This window comes from Diprion similis, chromosome 2 (assembly GCF_021155765.1).
Source record: "Diprion similis isolate iyDipSimi1 chromosome 2, iyDipSimi1.1, whole genome shotgun sequence".
Classification (NCBI taxonomy): Eukaryota; Metazoa; Arthropoda; class Insecta; order Hymenoptera; family Diprionidae; genus Diprion; species Diprion similis.
The window spans coordinates 18,874,661-18,894,711 of record NC_060106.1 but is presented as its reverse complement, the minus strand read 5'-3'; the positions used below and the strand labels follow the sequence as shown (position 1 = coordinate 18,894,711).

At 35.8% G+C, this 20,051-nt stretch overlaps 1 protein-coding gene across 6 annotated transcripts; it reads left to right on the top strand.

Moving 5' to 3' along the window:
• Nucleotides 1-1,528: 1,528 nt before the first annotated feature.
• On the top strand, nt 1,529-10,347 carry LOC124416420 (clumping factor B-like). 6 transcript variants are annotated; one of them, XM_046897453.1, is made up of 11 exons: nt 1,529-2,019; nt 4,754-4,793; nt 4,986-5,151; nt 5,851-6,005; nt 6,175-6,267; nt 6,686-6,829; nt 7,333-7,515; nt 8,061-8,276; nt 8,410-8,599; nt 8,840-8,962; nt 9,030-9,238. In XM_046897453.1, the coding sequence occupies exons 2-11, from the start codon at nt 4,761-4,763 to the stop codon at nt 9,161-9,163; spliced, it is 1,437 nt and encodes a 478-aa protein (XP_046753409.1). In that variant the 5' UTR covers nt 1,529-2,019; nt 4,754-4,760; the 3' UTR covers nt 9,164-9,238. The 6 variants fall into 6 exon arrangements, with proteins under 6 accessions (XP_046753409.1, XP_046753414.1, XP_046753410.1 ...); XM_046897454.1 differs by having other exon boundaries at nt 1,544-2,019; nt 8,843-8,962; XM_046897456.1 differs by lacking the exon at nt 9,030-9,238 and adding an exon at nt 9,289-10,347 and having other exon boundaries at nt 1,549-2,019; nt 8,843-8,962.
• The last annotated feature ends 9,704 nt before the right edge of the window (nt 10,348-20,051 follow it).

Genomic DNA, 20,051 nt, shown 5'->3' with positions numbered 1-20,051 from the left:
AAAATTTGAAGAATCTCATTGTCAGTGAATGGATGATATGTATGTACATACATAGAGAATATAAGACTTGTGCTTATTCACGAGTGTAATTATAGCGATTAACGAAGCTTCGGACCTTGATCAACCGACATATGTAACGTATGTACATAATACGAGCAGGGGAAGTGTAGCTGGTGGATTCCGTTATGAGATTTAATTACTTTCGAATAACGTGTTTATCACAAATGCTTGTATACCTATGTAGAGCACGTCCATGTATCTGTCTAAATGCCGCAAGCGGCACACTCGCGCTAATTTTTATTCCTCCAAATAGACCCAGAGTACACATGCATGTATAAATGGCATGTATAAATGGCATGAAATTCATGCATCGAGATAACCCGTTGCGCGACCTCACGATAAAAGGCGTGTAGAAAGACTCCTGTTCACTTTCGCCTACACGCGATTAATGCATATTATAATTATACCTATAACGTAGAATATGTAACGTTCGTAATATCATCAGTTCATATACATTATTCGATAGCGAAGTTACCAGGTATTAAAGACATTCCAAATTCTTCCATCTCACGCAGCTGCAATGGCGACCCATTCAAAACCGAAATACTAACAATCATTAATGTTTACGGAAACGACAAACGAATTAGAGCGAACCGTAGATAAATTCGTTCCACGATAGTCATGACAAACAGACACCGGAAATTCGGTGTTTATATCTCATTACCGTAAACTGCAATGAGCGTCACGTAAAATACAAGTCTAAGATCGTTATCGAGTTCGAAATAGATATGTGATCTAAGTGTGGCAAGGCAGAGACATTTCCTCAATCAGTCTGTTTTCGATAAGCCCGATTGTTATCCGCAGTAACGACGAAAAATCGTTTAGAAAAAATTACCGCGATGTAATCGCGTTTTTACGCACATCCACACGATTCGCCAAAATTTACGAGTGAAACCGATACCCGAATGATAAGAATTAATTAATTATTGGAGAGTAAGCCGTAGGGGAATCGGGGAAAAATGAATTTTGCTTCGAAATGTACATGCATGTACAAGAGGCAATTATCAGGGCGAATTGTTCATCCTCGAGATAACTGGCGTTACGATCATGTGGGTATCGTCGATGAAGAGTGACCGAAAGCTATATACTTGTTAGACGCTGCGGCGACCAGGCTAACAGAGCGCCGGAATTCTTGGACTGATCTCTCGTAATTGCCGATGTGCGGTATAGCTAGTGAAAATTATATTAAATGCCATTCATTGGCTGGATGTATGGATGTGTGTAACAACGGTCATCTACGTGCACCCTGCACAAACAGAAAACACAATGAGATGCTGCTGGAGATGCTGCTGCTGCAGCAGCAGCAGAGATATATAATATGTATATATATGTATATGTATACTTATGCACGTATGTACTTGCTTACATACACCGGGAATATATATATATATATATATATCGTTTCAAAAAACATCGAGACGCCGTTACGGTCCCGCGATACGATTGGTCAAAGGTCTTCGAAGTGGTTACAGAGCGACACACGACGCTAGTTTTGTCTCTCCCATTCAACGACGCGATTGTCTACCGTCGCCTTTACGTATGTTTCCTCCTAACGACCGAGAGTGCCGGTTTTAAACCATTTAATCATCTTCGTATACGCAGGAGCGATGTTGTTTTTTTATTAAAGAACCGCGGAGATATATTTGCATATTAGAAAGAACAAGTAAAAGATATACGCGTAATAAATACACATCTGCAGGTGAATTTTACCGGGCCGCCGTTTCAAATTGTACGAATAACTTATATAAGAATAATGTAGAATAATTATCGTCGATTCTTCTATAATCTTTGATAGTCAACACCTTGCGCGTTAATAGTGATCGTTTGTCGGTGCAGATTCGTCGTTTAATGATATAATCTGCGGCCGGTTAAAAACGAGGCGCGATTTTAATTTGTTTTTATTTTTTTTTATACATCGATTCAGGAGCAAAACAATTCGATCACTTCGAGTGGTTTAAGGTATGTAACAAAGTTTTCTTATGTCTCCTATTTCTTTCCTCGATTGTTATACCGTTCCCTTTTCGTTAAAGCTGAATGAGAAATTGGAAAAATAGATTATTGAATGAAGCCTGAAATGGAGAGAAAATACTCTCGTTTTTCAAAACGAAAATATTCAACGCGGTATCGTCAGTCGGGCGTTTGTTAATTAAGTTTTGAAATTCGAGCGAGTAGAGAACGGTGAAGAGAGAGAAAAAAACCGCGAGCATACGAATATTGTCTCGAATGTGTGAGAGACGTTTTCTGTTTACGTTTGCGCTAATCCTTCGGGTTCGTATATTCCTCGTATTGTACATAGAACGATTATTCACCTGTCGCTCACCTCTTCGCGCGCTCGTTTCTTCGAACTGACTTTGAGACAACTTCCGGGCCGCGCACCTCGTCCACCACCTTCGATTGTAAATACACAGAGGTAGGATTATTAACATTGAATATAATAATATACCTATCCGTTTCGGTTTTACAAATAGACATGGCGTCCCGACAATTCGAGATGAATTATCGTTATTGGAAAGTTACTTTTGGACCTTGTGGCAGGTAAAATGTGAGATTTAGATCTGAGAATGTACGTCATCAATTAGCCTAGGTCAGCTCTTCGGCGTTAGGCAAAATAATGAAGACCGTTAGTGTTTGTCAGTTGTGCTTATTTATAGGTACGAACAAAATTAAACGCCGGCTGTATATGGAATCAACATGAGCGCCGATTATTGATAATACGCTTGCAATTTCATGCTGGCTCAAAGATCGCTTGTGCCTAATGATAATAAATTGAAAAAGAATGTAAGACCGGCGAGACGGTAGAAACTTATTTGAATTCTCTGAAGAACGTTTCAAATCTGTCGATTAGATGTACGTTATGATTAATTGAACTTGAAATCTGAAGGCGATATTATAGTCAGTTCTTACCGACTGCGTTAAATGTTTTATATTTTGTTTAATATCAGAAGAGTTATGTATCGCAACATAATAGGCATAACAGTCGAATGCTGCATGCAATTATGAACTAAAAGATACTGATAAATTTTTTTATATAATCAAATTACATTCGTGTGTTTTCATTCAGAGTCGCGGCCGTTATGCTTGTATACCCTCCGATAACAGCCGAAACATAAGACATTCAACGCGGTCGGTAAGGACTGACTGTAGCATCCCCTTAAGTCATGCTAATCGCGTGCTAATTACGAAAAAAGCGTGACGCGAAGAACGGTTGCACGTGGTCAGCGAGTCGATGATGATCTATCGCGAAACAAATTGCTTTTGTCTTAATAAAAATGTGTTTTTTGTCTATGAAATACAAAGTGAGCAGTTATGACCAGATCGTAAAAGGTCTACGGGTATAAACGTTGTCGTAAATTAAGTAAAGTTTTAATTGAAAATTGCGCAATGATACGTCGTCAAGAAAGAATATATAATATAGTCTCGTATTAAGATTCGTATGAAAGCGTCAAATCAAGTAAAGAATAAAAAATCGAGAATGTGTGAGTGTTAAACATTGCAGAGATAATTTATAAGCTCAACTATTCGTGACCAATCCGTATAAAAAATGAAAAAGAATAATAACAAGATTTGAAATAACGAGGCTTCGTATCGTATGGATAAAGAGCAAAGCCCGAAAGCGAGTTTTCGAAAGTTTTTTCAGTTCGAATAATAGTCCAGGATTTAAAGGAACGGTCATTTGTCAATGCCTGCGAAAATTTTCGAGAAACTTTTATTGTCCACCGCCCACTGAACGTAAGTTATAAATGTACAATGAAGAAAGTTGTACTTCGATAATTGGTATCGGAAAGTCGTGACCTCGGGGTATCGCTGCTCTGTAAGAAGATTCCCTCGTATGCCGCTTACGTGTGTTTGCATTTATGTACCATATACGAACATAATATATGTATCATCCATATTCTACGTTTATAACTCAGCGCGCTAGCCACAAATCTAATGCTGCTACTGCTGCTGCTGAGTTTGCGACGGTGTGATTTACGATAAAAATCACAAACAGGTCTCTTCGGGTCTCGTGTTGCGACACATCAGGGCTCTCAAGCCGCAAGATGGTTGGCCGCATCAGTTTTTTAATTTCCTCTTCTCGCTCCTCGCGTAGATATTCGTCGATTTTCAGCATTGATCCGTTTTTTTTATTAACATATGCTCCGTTATCGTACAAGTCGTTCGTTTAATCACCGGATTATTTTTCAAGGTGAAACACGCCCTCGATCCCTCATCGTTGGGGTAGAAGTTGGGCAAAGACTTCAGAGGGAGATTTGTCAAACAATTGAATGTAGTCAATTTTGTTGTTGTTGGTTTTTTTTTTTTTTTTATTTTTTTTTTATTAAGACCTCAGATATATACGTTCGTGCAATATTCTTATTTATCGGGGTTTATCGGTCTTGACTTTATTATGTCATGCACATTCTCTTGATTCACATTGAAAGTTTTATATATGTATGTAATTATTATCGAAATGTATGAAAAAACGAGTAATCGAGTACTTGAATCTGGTCATCAATTTATTTTTTATTACACACTTTATTTAGACTAACATTAGACTTGATGACATTATCGTTACTAATTGCGTGTGATAAAATAAACGAGAAAGCGTCAGGAGACACAGAAATTCAAATTCTAATTATTACGATAATAATTATTTACATAATAGTCTCTAGATTGCTAATCGTTGCTCTATTTCTCTATCACATGTTTTCAGATTGGTAATGAGCGTGAAAAATAAAAACGCTTCAAACACTGTGAGTTTTTCATAATTAATGGCAGGTGATTTAGTGTAATTAACAAATAATTGCCAAAACACTTGGATCTTACAAGTCAGTTTTTTCGCCGACTGGATGATAAATTATGAAATTTAGCGCTATAGTTACGCGATTGAAAATAATTTTAATTTTGCACACACCAGAGTAATTTCTTTTGAAACTTGATTACAGATGACAACCAAAATTGGGGAAAAGCTCGGTGAAATCGTCGTTGCTGGTGCCGAGGCCGCGGCTCAAATTTCTGTTGGCCAAGGAATTCTCAGAGTTACTGATCGTTTGCTGTGGGTCGTTGAAAAATCTGCACAATGGAGTCTACCGATCCAGGAAGTCAGTTCCGGTACGTAATTATTACCTGCATCGTGTTTATTGAATTTTTATATTTGCAAGCTGCGAGGATCTCGTTATAAATAAAAAAATAGGAAAGGGTGAGATTACCAACTATGGGTTTGATATCGATGATTCATTTCGAATGGTTAAAAAATTGTTGAAAATCTAGTAAATTTGTTCGATTTCACTTTACAATGGCTTATTCTATCCAGAAAACTATTCTCTGCAAAGTTACGAAAATAAATTTACAAAATGTTGTTGCAAAATTCAATATTCAACGATACCGAGATAATGAAAAATAGAAATCTATTTTGGTGGTTTAGTACAAATTAGTATTCTGACTGAAATCAGCCGTTGTAGAGTGAAATCGAATGAATCTACTACGTTTTTACACATTTTGAAGCAATTTAAAACAAAACAACAACATCTACGCCTTTGTTTATAATTCCAGTAGTTTTTATTTTTGTAGTTCCAAAGAAATCTTTTTAGCTTGTAAATATAACGACTTGGTAAATGCTCAATGTAGGACTATCTCGTCTTATAATTAATAGATAGTATTTCACACCCGTGTCATGCAAAATTTTTTTACACAAAGGCAAATTTCAGTACACAATACTTACCGTGTATATCGACCGACTTGCAGTGCAATAATCATCGAAATATCATCCCTCATGTTAGTATGTCTATAATAACGTATAAACATTTTTAGAAGAGAATGGCAAGGCCTTTGGACCTATAGAACTTGTGCGTCCGTTGCCCTGGATATTTTTCCTGCCAAGTTTGATAATGCTGCGAGTTTTTAGACTCAGCGTAAACGTTGGTGCCATCGTTCTTGGCTATCCCAAGCTACAGGCAACTGGAATGGTCAGTATCATTTTATAATACATGATAATCATTTGTAACTTATGTATAATATGCATCGGGAATTTCTAAAATGCATGATTGAAACAAAATTAGAAATCTTGTAATACATTGATAAACATTTTCGATACCATATACTCGTTTTTTTGAAGCTGATTCCTTGTTGTTACAGGTGAAGATCATTCAGAAGGGGCGTCGACGACTTCGCGCAATAAAAATAAGTGGCATGAGAAATATGAAATCTCGGAGGGGCTCGACAAAGAAGGTAAGAATACAGATTTACACTTCTTTTTTCATGTAGCCCTAGTCACCGTCATCTCTCTTTGTGTGTTGATCGTAAATCTGTAATCTTTAGCATGACTTTGTGTTGCACGATATTGGCGTAATATATGTATGTATGCATGTCTATACAAGTGCGCAAAGTCTATCAAAAGTTCTTTTTTTAATTGTGAGATTGTCTTTAAAATAGAACTTGAAATTTATTGTTCATTAAATTTGTACAACATTAGAAGCATATTTCAAAATCTGAACAACTAATTCAAAGAATACCAAATCAAAGATTTGTTTTTACTTTGGAATTGTTTTACGAAAGAGCTTTTTGTCTTACATTCCTTAAGTTCTGTCTATGGTACAGAATTTTTCGAATAAATTGTGTAATTGTGATGGTGATGGGGAATCTATAGGAGGAGGAATTGAGCGAAGCTAAAAGGAGCCTCGTTAGTTCGATGCTCTCCACCCTGTCAGCTTTGTCCTGTTTGGAAGCTTCCCGAAGAACTCCGTCACCTCCGCCAACTAAAGTTTATGTCCAATCCAGTGAGCCGGATGCAGTGAGTACAGAGAGTGAAACCTGAAAGAACTTACTTCAATAAAATAAGACTTGCACTTCAGTGGCTAATGGCCAATAGAAAAATGGCTATTTTTTATTTGAGGAATCTTATGAGATGTTACGATATAATTTTTTAAAGGGTAAATCTTATTTTATTGCCGCATATCGAAATTTTCACTTGATAACTCATCAGTTTTGGTTAGTAGAGCTGATGGTCCACCATTTGTAGGAGTAACCACATGTATCGTCCGTTGAAAATACAGCACTCCTTTTGCCTGTGTAAACCACGTTTCGTATTCGACAAAAGATTAGGCGTTATCTCAATAAGTATTATTGGAAGTAAAGTGGAATACTTTCAGAGTTTCTAAATTACCTATTTGGGAAAAAAAATATGTTTCGCAATTCATTAACATCATCTGGGCTCCAAGACAAGCAATATGTTATTCTCTTGCTGTCCAGGATCTATTGTTGCTAATGAATTTAGTTTCTGGTTTCTCTTTGCAGACCCCAACACCGGAGGAACAGTCGATGACCGAATCTGCCAACTCTCACGTTGAATCGAAGCGGAAATATTCACAGGTTACTGAACCCGATGAGACTTCTGGAGAATCGGAAGAAGAATCAACACAGGCACAGCTTGACAGATTGGCGGCCGAAGACAGTGAGGCTGATGATGAAGACTTTGATGTAAGTTTTTAGTATTATTACAAGCTTGTCGATTTTCATTCTTACCTCTGTCTACAAATTTTCGACGCGAAGAAAAATTGACGCAGTTGTTTGTTTGAAATAATATTGATAACATCACCTCACCATGTTTTCCCCTAGTAGACATGTGTTATTGTTAATTCATTATCGACCAGCGTTACGAATCATACGTTATATCTAGACTTTGGCTCGTGTCTGCTTTACACATTTAAAGTACCGATGTTACATGTAAAGAAAATCCTCACACTAAATCATGAAATATTGTTCCATATCACATTTAAGTCGCAAATGGTCCTTGAGACTTGACCCAAAGTCAGCTGAATGATAGCCTTTAATTCTTTCACATTTTTTCTGCCATACACTGCTCGAATATTTATAAATATTATTAAGAGTTACTATAATTTTTAACTATAAAATTACCAACATTGGTTTCCAGTTGCGGTGCACTGGTTTTTTCTCTCTCAGTATCTTAATTGTTTTTTGTCTTCTGGTTCATGGAGTCAACATTTTAACTCTGTTTTCTTTAGCCTGCTAAAGCAGAATTGGCAGCTTCTGAGAGTTCCAGTGCCGAGGAAGACGATGGTGATTATTTAAGTGAGTCAGAAATCAACGATCTTCGCCTTGCCTGCCATTTGAGCACCGGAATAGTCATCAAAGATGTAATCGCTGAAGAATTGGAACCAGAACCAGAAACAACAGTAGATGATGAAATAGGAACAAACGAAATGTTGGTTCCGATAAACGTAAGAGTTTTTAATTTGTATATTTGTAATCTAAAATTACTTACATTTCTCTGTTTCTTATTATTTATTGATTATTCAGTTACTTGACAAATTTTTGGAAGAAAAAAATAATTCTCTTGTACCCTATGTGCAGAAAATGACCGAAGAAAAGTCGCCAGTCACATTAGAAGCAGCAGAAAAAACCGAAAATGATAACCAACCGCATGATTCACATACAGTCGGTACTCCTGAACAAGACGGAATAATTTCGGGAAATTTTCATTCTCCAATCAATTCGCAAAGTGATTCTATTGGAGATTATGCATCCCCTGAAATGAATGATTGTAAGTCTCGTTTTTCCTCTTATTGCTCGTTTTTGATCAAGAAAAAATTATACACACATACAAAAGGAAAGACGTGGACTTTAGAACTAGAATTTATTAGCAGCTATTCCACTAGTTTCGTGTCCTTAATACAAAGCATTCGATAGGAATGAAAAAATTGAAAGCTGTTTTTCGTATCAATTTATTACCTGTTTATTATGTCACAAAATAACATTTCTTCAATTTTTTGTCTCAATCCAATAGCAAAGCATCAAAGTGATATATGTGAGCAGTTCAATGACGTGTCCGACAAGAGCAATACGGACATAGAAACGCATTTTGATAATGGAGATCTGAATGTTAGTGAATCTTCGACAATTTCAGGTACGTTTGAAACGATTTCAATCTGAATTATACCAGTTATACCCTGTACTGTGTTTTATTTCAGTAGACTGGCAGTTGGATAGCTCTCTCTTCTCGAACGGGAACTTGATCTTAGCCTTTTTTTTTCTCACACTCTCAATTTTCTTGTGCCATTCGTTTTTTATAAAAATGTCATTCGCCTTTCGTTTTATTGGGCATTGAATTTTTCCACTCAAATAAAGCAACAATAATGCAGATATTGCTCGACTGTTATTTATTGTTCTTAATCAATTGAGGGGAAAAAAAGTGTACAGAATTGGCGATTAAAAACGATTTGTTGACATCAGGAAATTCTCCAGAGGGGACTACCACGAATGGTACCAAGCACCAGAAACGAAGTAATGCAACCGGTAAATCTCACCACAAGGGAAAGCATGCCAGCTTGTCACACCGCAAGAAAAAATGAGCTGAAACGGAGTACATTTTCAACAAATGAATTATACTGACGGAAGTGCACTGTTGGACTTTGCATAATTCTTTCTTAAACCGTCAATGGGTACTTCGATAAAAATAAATGGATGTAAAAAAAAAAATCAAAGAAAACAAAAAAAGGTAAAAGAAAGAAAAGAATTGCTGGGGAGAAAAAACAGATAACATACTACTCACGCTTGACGGTGTGTAGTGATACATGTTTACCGCAAAATCGTACCTTACCACACCTAGACTTATGTAACGTGTCATAAAAATTGTACGGGCGCAATTGAATCGCGAGAAGAAATGGTTTACTCTTAATTTAATAACTGAATTAATATCATAGTAATTTTAAGAGAGTGGTCTGAAGCAGTGCATAATCATGGTTATCGTATATTTTTTATCTTATTTTATCCTTTTATTGTTACATGTTATATTATTACTGGTAATTTTTGCGCGAAATCGATACCGATGTGAATTGACTGTTTTCAAATATTTTTTTACGCCCAATAATTCAACACTGGTATGAAAGTGATGTGATTTTTTTGGAATCTAGTATGCAAAAAAACAAGTCACATTTGTCATCTCAAAGCTCATGAGAAATTCGCTTTGAGAAAGCTGACGGTGCATTCAACCATGTCGGTTGAATTTCAAAGCGATTTACGCGTAAAAGTTGGTTATCCCATATCCACGGGATGAGCTTCTTTATTGATTCCTGAGTCTGATTGAATTTCATTTTCCACTAGGTTAATATTACATAAGTAAGAGGAAAAGAATTGTCGGAATATCGAACACACTTGTCACCAAAGAAGATTGATTATTGTAACCCTAATTCCGATACGATGAAATAACTTTCAAACGTTTGTTTCATACCAGAGCGTTTAGCAATTTTGTCGCTGGTCGAAAATGAGTGGAAAATAGAGACGGCAAAAGTCGGAAATATAAATGTGTAAAATGAAGGAATACCAATGACTCGATAATAACGGTTGATATTCCACGGCAAAATTCAAGTAACTATTTGACTTACCAATGTAAATATATTTAATTCAATATTTCCCTATCCATTTTTCCATTTTGATAATAGTTAACAAAGTGCGTGTGTTCATCTTTGAAACCATCTCAAAAGTTCATGAACAAACCACCGAATTAACAGTCATTCATTCGTTTGCCTATTTTAATTTTTTCCTCCGTCTCGTTCTGTTTATGTTCACTAAATGTCTTCGTTTGAATTCCACACTGACATGTTTGCATGTAATATATCTGGCAACCAATCCAGAAAGTGATACAAAAGTTTTTTTGAAATATTGCCATATTGGATATCGAGCTGAGTGTGCAGACAAATTTTCAAAGCAATTAAACAATTTGCATCAAGTATAACCAGTACTTTCGGCAGTAGTAATGGATATCGGCGAATTAAGCTAAATGTTTTATTCAAACTTATAAAGGGCATATACGGACAAATATTTTATATTGAGTAATATTTATTAAATTCGCAACAGATGTGCGTCGTGAATATATGGATCTAATAACACTAATAATAATAAGGGTGGTTCATGTCTATAATTTTAATACATATTGTTTACGTGAAAAATAAATCTAAATTACATGTCTACAATTAAGTTATTAGAAATAAATAAACGAATGAGTAAATACTTAAACTTTTCTGTTAACTATTGTAAGTTTCTGAATTTTCACGACTCAGGGTTTGCACGTCCAGAGATAATTGAAAAAACTCAGGGAATTTCTTACAGCAGAGCAAAGTCAGGCAATTCTTTCGTTTTTTTCTCTCGGCAAATCGCATGCTATTGTTTGTAAAATGATAGACAGTAAGATAGTTACTAGGTAATATTAACGGTATTAAAGTGTTAAAACAGTTGTCACTAATCAGCGGCATATTTCTTGAAAGGTTGTTGAAAAATTCTATTTTCAGGATAGAATACCTAGAAAAGTCCGGAAATTTCAGATTCCAAAAAGCGTACAAACCCTGGACACGTGAGATTTCCACATTTTTTGTAAATTCGAAAACATCAGTTAATCACAGTGTTACTCACTAGTTATATCTGTTGGTTTGAAGCGGTGTATGACCGAGTCCATTGAAATTTCAGTGATTGAAATAGATTTGTTAATTTGAATTCAAAATTATTAAATTTGCGCAAAGAATTGTCAGAATCTCAACAGAAAAACGTGAGACACTCCAGCACAACTTTGAGAACGTTGAAGAAAAATGATGGAACATCGTCATGAAAAATGTTGAGATTTTCACCAGAAAACTTAGCTGTAAAATGACAAAAAATTTGTATCCTGTCTATCTATTTAAAAGCTGCTTCGCAATTTTCACAAAATCTCTGTATAAATTTTCACCCAGTCCTTCAGTAACTTTACACAGATTTACCAATCTAAAATGCAATTTCATAGATCTTAAATTCCTAACATCGTTTATAATCGCAAAATCTGTATCAATGATTACTGATTGAATGTTTTCAAATTTATTTATACCTGAATGGCCATATCTTTTGGTCATTCTAGATTAGAATGATTATTCAGTTTCACGCAGTAGCCCGCCTGATTATATGTAACCTGTAGCGCATTACGCTCGTGGACAAACTCCTGAATTACGAGACCCGCAATACAGTAATCAGAATCATGGCTGTGTAATAAGAAGTTGCCAAATGAATTCGTTCTATCGACAAAGAATGAATAAAATCAATATAGCAAGGTCGTGTGAAAAAAAACATTGATAATTAAAAGACGAGATTGTGGGCCTCTTTTTATGAGAAATAATCAGCATCAAAATTACGTCACAATTTCATTTCTTTATTGCTTTTTCATTTTTTTTATATATACGAGTTCTGTGCAACAGTTGTTTAATTCATAAAAATAATCCGTAAGAGTAAAATACAATCAGTTTTATTATGGGGTATTCGATGATATTGTATGCATTTTTAACTCCGCAGAGTCGTAAATTTATTCGTATTTCTTACTTGCATTGCGTTGTGCCCCGAAGAGCTCGGTAGAATACGAATAGGTATATATATATATATACATATATAGTTAATAATTGGCTGCCTACACGTCTTGGCCTCTCAATTAAGAAGTTCAGTGTCACTACTATAATAATTAATTGTTTGCCTCGATGCATGGATCAAAAATAACTGACAGTCTGTAATTTAGCCGTCTATTATACGGTTATTACTACACACTTTTTCTAGTACACGTGAAAGTATTTGAATGAATTTCCAAAATTATAAGAGGGGTTACATCTTGTTTTGGAAATCCACGGCCATGCTAAAAAATGCTAATTGTTATCACTGATTTGATGCTATGTGAAAGTATGATAGTTAGACGTCGGAGACATTATATTTTAACAATGTAAAAAGAAAGTGTACCCGCAATTTGATCGTTTCGATGGCCCAATTACAGACTATTAAACCTTCCTAGGATTTCAATTATCATGCCATGCCTGTGATGATTTAATATTCTTGTGTTATATGAGACATAATTGTATTGGGTATTTGGGTTGAAAAATGAGTAGGAATGTTGAGAATTCTTCGGATATGTTTTGTGCTATCCTGCATTATAAAAGTCCGCTAAAGCCTGATGGTTATTACAGCCAAGCGCATCTTCCGTACATACGAAAAATGGGGAAAAACGAGTCAACAGAGCAATCAAAAACAATGAATGCAATGGGCCGAATTGGTCACGTTTTATGCTTCAATGCTCGCGACGGTTGGCATCATTTTAACGTTGAAAATGGCGACGATGTATTTTTATTTACGCATTATTAGTAAAGTCAACATGTTGGAGATTCTTGTAATTATTTGATATTAGAAAAGTTGTTGATCTGTAAAATTTTCGAGATCATATTAAATGTTAATTATAGTTCGTGTGTGTGTGTGTGTGTGTGTGTGTGTGTGGCTGTACGTATATTAAATTTCACATTCAAACTGCTCTGGAGAAACTGCGATATGGAGAACATAAGGAAAATAAATTAACGGCACGAGAGTTGGCTGTGAACAAATGAGGATAATGTTCTTTAGCAATTTTACGTGGTGAACGAATCATCCAGTATAACAGTAAAAGTGCGAAGTTACTTGTTCAAATAGCTCAGCCGGTATGTATAACAATAACAAAAAAGAACATCTGAAATAGCAATTTTGCGATACCAGCACTATTTTCTTCTTTGGTAGTCTAAATCCAGAATTTCTGTCAGATTCATAGCTAAACTCGTGGGGAAATTAATTCTCTACGACTTTGGTCGGAACAATTTTTTGTCCATGTTTGATATTTTCCGACCTAAACCATAAATTCAAGATAGTGGTCAAAGCTACTGCAAAATCTGGTCGAAATTCTTGATTGCGACCAGCAATGACCCCGCCCCCGCCCAACGATTAGAAAAACAAAAGAATGGTATCAAAAATTGTGATTACAATTGTATTTTCTGACTGGACAAGTTTTTTTTCGTATACAAGATTTAAACATCTGAAATAGCTTGCGATTTGCAATAAATGAAAATACGTTAATCGCGATTCTGAACGCATTTCGCAAAAAGTGTAATTGCCGTTGAGATAAGAGTTGAAAGTTGAAAAACCCAACCGTTACATATTCATCAAGTTTTGACAATGAACGGTGGGAACGTTGATTCAATTTCTCGAATGAGAAGTCGCCTATACAACATTATATGATTACCAAATGCCGGTACCCAATCAATGTATCCAATTACGCCACCGGGCTTCCGTTATCTAATACAAGTCCAGTAGTCCAGATATACCATAACATAGTACATACATACGTGCCGTGGGATAGTACCAAATCATTCTACAACTTGAGTAAATTTCTTGATTTTATTTTTTATTTATTTTTCAATAACGATATACAGTTTTCATAAAGGTTCAGTAGAATATGTCATACAAGTTTCTCCTGCAGTATATAAGTACAATTACACGTAATATTGAATTCATCAAGCTGAGGAACACACTCATTCATAATATTCCGCAGATTTCGCAATATCGCCGACATATCTTTGAATTGATCTCCGCGTGGTGGCGTCATTCAAATCGATCCAATGCAGTGGGTGATGAAAGCAGAGTGCGAAGATGGTGATAAAATATCGACGAAGAAAAGTTGAGAGTACCTAGTCCGTTTGTCTCGATTCGTCGATATTTCGTCGAGTCGCCAGAGCTCTTGATGCCGGCGTCGCGTGGTCGTCAATATACTTACTTATTCGCTCTTCGCTCCTCGGACACACCGCACATCGCATCGTTGCGGGCGAAGATTGATGCAGGAGAGCGAAACGAAGATCGTTTATAATCTGGCCGACAGATAGCGCGACGAACGCGAGACAGCGTCGGTCGGGATGAGGCCGCGCTGTCAAACGAAGAATCAAATCAGTCGGGGACTTTGAATCGAGGAGATTGTTCCGCGCGCGCGTCTCTTTCGGTGAAAAGTTGTTGTCCCGAGCGAATAAGCGTTGCTTACCGTTACATTCGATTTCTCTCGCCGCGATCAGGAGAGATTGGATGAGAGAGACAGCGTCGCAGGCCGAGTTCGATCAGGGCGTGTAAACACCGGCAGATTAGATTACACATTAGGACACTTCATCTCCCGGACACTGTGAGTCCTATCAGTTTCCGTTGTTCCTGGCACAGGTAATTTAGGAAATTTAATTGAATCGCATGTGTCGCTGCCTACGCAAGCGTGCTTAATCGTACAGTGGTCTTACGCATTGTTGTGGTGCAGTAAAAATGATAATACTACGGTGATAAGGCAACTGCAGTTTTTTACTTGTGCTGTTCGTCGACACATACATATATGGTGGATTATAAACGCCTCTGCAGGAAGCGGCCTTGGTGTGGGCAAAAATAGGCGCCTCCGTCTCACACGCTACGACCGACATTCGTTTCTCGCTGCGACGACGACGTCGAGGCTTCGCTTTCCCTCTTCGCAACTTCAGGGTTAGGGTGAGTACACGATTACACACGTACCTCGCTTCACTTCGTTTACTTACGCGCTCTCCGACCGTCTTTTGTTTTTTTTTCTCACTCGGCGCACTCGGCAGACCGACGCCTTCGCCGTGCTTCGAATCTCCGCGACTCTCGGCTCCTCGTCGCCCTGGAAACCTTTTTTTTTTATCACCTGGCGTCGGCGTGAGTCAGGTTGCGACCCTGCTAATGACCGAGGCGGTATTCACTTCTACGGCTCGACGTTACTCAACCTCACCTCACCTTACCTTACCTAACCTAACCTAACCTCTAAGTACTCGGCGTGCGTACGGGCTGCTTCAATAGCAACCAATCAATAGAGAAGAAACGGCCACCGTCGGCCGACAGCTGACGGTAGAAAACGGACATTTCGCTTCCTTTCACGTCAGGTGGATGATGGCTGATGCGGGGTGCTAATACTGCTAATAAATCTCTCTCAAACTGTTGCCGCTTTTCTTTTTTCCCCCCCTTCTTTTATTGCCTTTGATTCCTCACTTCAGGGAGGATTAGCCGATTTAAATTACGAAGTCCTAGATCAGACTGAAGTTTGCAACGTTATTTTAACGATGCCGACCGCAGTAAAAGTCGTTATTTTACAACTTTAGGATTACCCGATACTTAGTAAACCGTTAATAAAGCATCGACAAACAACTCAGATCTTGTAAATTCAACTTCTTCGCTTAGTCAGAAGAATGTACAAAACAGTAATTTTTGTTTTAACGTTTCGATAAGTTCACGTTACTAACTTCAGCTTCGTAATCACTGCGACTATCTCGTTTCGACGAACGATTCAAGCTCGATATGTTTAGTCCGAAAACTTGTCTGTGTCTAGATTACACGTCATATGTACATACATGTAATATGGTAATAAATTAACTGTGGGCGAATATGCACTGAATGATCTGCGAAGTCATTTAACATTCATATTCCTAGAAACCATGTTTCCAGTTTAGAAGTACTACACAAATTTGAGGCTCAATTTTTTATCTACATATACCCGAATCTTGGAAATCAAAAATGAGAATAGAAAGTTTGAGATTTCGGGTATCTGTATTTATAGGTACAGCGCTAGCGGTTCAACGACTAGATTCGGTAAACAAAAATTCTTGATTCCTGTAGCGATAAAGTCTGTCGCAGACACGCCGTTGTTAATTATCTCATGTTTATCAACTGCTGTAGTATCGCGACCCCGATTCTTTAATTTTTACTCTCTTTACAAACCGTACAACGACAAAGACGCATTCTTTTTTTCTTTTTCTTTTCTTTTAGTATCCTTTTTCATAATCTTTTCATCTCCTCTCGTTCACGTGCATTTGTATAAAATGTACTTGAATTAGCTCCTGAACTCACTTACGAGTCCTTAAATAAAAATCAACTCTTTGGATAAATTATTATACATGTATACATAATTTGTAATTTGAAAGAAGTATTTTATACAGTGAGTAAGAGAAAAAATAATAATCAAAGAGTGAAAGAATTAAAAATATAACGAACATACAGATCAAATGATCGAGATTTTTTTCTCTCTCTCTCTCTCTCTCTGATGAAATAAAAATACAAATAACTATCTCTGCGTTACGTTGTGCCGCGCCGATTTTTTTTTTTCTTTTTATTTTTAACTAGGTACCTGTGTTTCTTCTATATTCCTCTTCGACTATAATCCGCACGAAGTCTGAAGGCTTCTGTTGCATACATACGTATCATAGTTAAATCTTGCGCAAATCTATATCTTATTATTACACGACGACGAACATGAAGTCTTCTAAGCATGCTATTACGTAGGATATATATACATATATGTCCAAGGATATGTAATACACGTACAACAACATTTCATACTTTTTAAATTACAGTCTTACCATTAAATGTTTGAATAATTCTTGTATTGGCGTATATAGTGTATATATATATGTTACAAAAGTTATTCTAATACCCTCACTCATTTGACTTTATTTTTATTATTTCTTTACCTGTTCACTACTCTGTAGGCAGTCGTATCCTTTCAGTTACAAAATTTTTATCATCACGTGGATAGTAGAGCGAGTAAATGTTGCCCAATTTTTTTTCAGCGTGCCATGAGGTCAATGATTTATGTAATTCTCTTGCGCATTTACAATGTTGGAATTATCTTGATTGCATATATATATATATACACACATATATTTGCAATCCGCGTCAATAGTTTTACAATCCGCGGACGATATGAGAATCAATAATAAAAATATTCGCTTTTATTGTAGACGAGTGAAATCTAGAAGCCTATTAATTTACAATCGCCACTTTTTCAGGTCTCGTGTTTCTCTTTAGCTTTTTTATATTCATATAAGCTTCCAAATGTGCTAAGGAATTTTCATATATATGTATATTGTATCCGTCCGTTGCCTAAGCGTGTGCGTATGTAGAAATTATGTTAAGAAATTATTTATATATACTCCCTCACATTTGTTAATCTGTATATATATATATATATATATATATATATATATCAAACGATGCAGAAAGTTGAGGTAAATTTGAGAGACGAATATGACGTTTTTAATTTTTCCATTTTCTCAATTAGTTATTATCAAAAACATGACGCAGAGGTAACGAATTTTTTATGAAACTTTTTTACGGTCATATGTCGGGAATTTTATATAAAATTTCGACACATTTTTCACTTTACCATTTTTAATTTGGTCAAATATTTTTTAATTAACACTTGCGTCTCTGAACTCGGTTTTTTTTTTTTTTTTGTCATCTTTTTTCATGCAGTCGGTTTTCAATTACGAATATTTAAACATTTTTAAAGGAAAATATAATTTTTTGTCCCGATTTTGAGTTCGCTTCCGTGAATAATTTCTTTTACTTCCTTTTTGGTACTTTGGGTATTTCCGTTTTACAAAAGTGTTGAAGCGTTTTTTTTTTACTCTTCTGTTTGTTTTTTCTGTAATTTATATAAAAAATCGTCAATCATTTTTCACGCAAGATCATTAACATTCATTTTCAAATTATATGCAAGGTGAAATTAATTCTTGTTTTTATCAAACCTTGTACGAAATTAATTTTTACCTTTCATACAACGATTTCAATATGCTTGTTCCAGAGTCGAAGATGCGTTTTAAGATTTTGCAATTGTTTCAAGTAATTTCACCTAAAAATTTGTTAAAACTTTGATGTGGAAATAATTCTTTATAAATTGTATGTTTATTTATAGAGAAATTTATTAGTGATTTTCATTTCTCACGTACAATATATCAATTATTTTCAAGAAAGAAAAAAACGCGCACGATCCGAAGAGAATTGAGTTTGAAATACAAGAAGGAAAAAAGAAAAGAAAAATCAGGAAAATTATTTCAACAGCTGACTTTATATTTACACTTGGATATATGATAACCATCATTATGGTTTGTCACTCTATGTGCACGCCTAAGCTTATGAAATAACAACGATTGACCGCTGCGCTGGACGGTAACAGCAGATGTATGTACACTCAGAGACATTGAGTTTGACTGCGAATTGTTCTGGGGCCGTGAAACTGCAATGCCCTTACGTAGAATTAGGTATTTGAACTAAAGAATTCCATTAGATTCGTCAGATAGAATATATATATCAGAAAATAATTGACACGTATTTTTTCTTCTTTCAATTCAATGTTCATAATTAACAAAGATATAGCAGTTTGAAATTGACGCGTGACGTCACAACGCGCATAGGTATACACATACATACTACAAGGTGAACATTATGACGTCACGCGGAATTTAACTTGTTATATCTTTGTTAATAAACATTGAATTGAAAAAGGAAAAAAATACATCTTAATCATTTTTCGACACTCTATTCGACGGACTTAACGCATTATTTTGTAATATTTCATTCAAATATCTAATTCAACGTTTTCGAGTGTACAAACTCGCGACAGTGAATATATATATATACAGGAATTCACGCGTCGTTATATTATGGGGTCATTACTCGCCGTCGTCGCTGCTCTTGCAATAGACAGCAAACTCATTTCAACGGGAGATTGTAAGCGCGTTTACAATGTGGCCTGCGTTACCGCAGGATGAAGAGGACAAAGAGAGAAAGAAAAAGTAGTAACGAAAGACTTGCAGCAAGGCAGTAGAAATTAACGCAAATCTGTTCTATGATGTGAAGAAAAAAAAACACCGTTTTCCATTCTATTTTATCGTCTGTAATCGGTCATCAGAATCCGTTGCAAACTAAACAAAAAAAAAAAAAAAAAAAAAGTAAATGAAGACTTGTCGATATTACCAACTATATACATATATATATGACGTAACAAGTGTTTTGTTACTTGAAATAAATAATGTTCCACCGGTTGAGAATTTTCCTTTTTTCCTTTGTTTAGTTGATCTTACCACTTTTTATTTTTCTCTATTGAAATATTTTTAAATTCCTTGAATCGAATATAGGAGAAGAATAGATTTCTATCGGTCTATTTGATCGCCTATTTTCTATAGTTGGCAAATCTACATAGTTTCGATGCTAATTTATTTAATAATTCTATAATTAAAGTAATACGTAAAAATTTTCAGCTCTTAAAATTAGCTCTTAGAATTAGCTCTTAGAATTGTTTGCTGCTGCGTGCTTTTCACTTTAAGGAAGAGCAGCGACTAAGCATGACAAAACAGCCTGCACCGCATCACGTATTATTA

What these genes read in the sequence shown, in the direction of transcription:
- LOC124416420 (XM_046897453.1), top strand. Translation starts at nt 4,761, where the DNA reads ATGAGCGTGAAAAATAAAAACGCTTCAAACACT. An exon ending in GATCCAGGAAGTCAGTTCCG is followed by an intron (nt 5,152 to 5,850) that starts GTACGTAATTAT and finishes AAACATTTTTAG; the next exon opens with AAGAGAATGGCAAGGCCTTT. An exon ending in GGAGGGGCTCGACAAAGAAG is followed by an intron (nt 6,268 to 6,685) that starts GTAAGAATACAG and finishes GGGAATCTATAG; the next exon opens with GAGGAGGAATTGAGCGAAGC.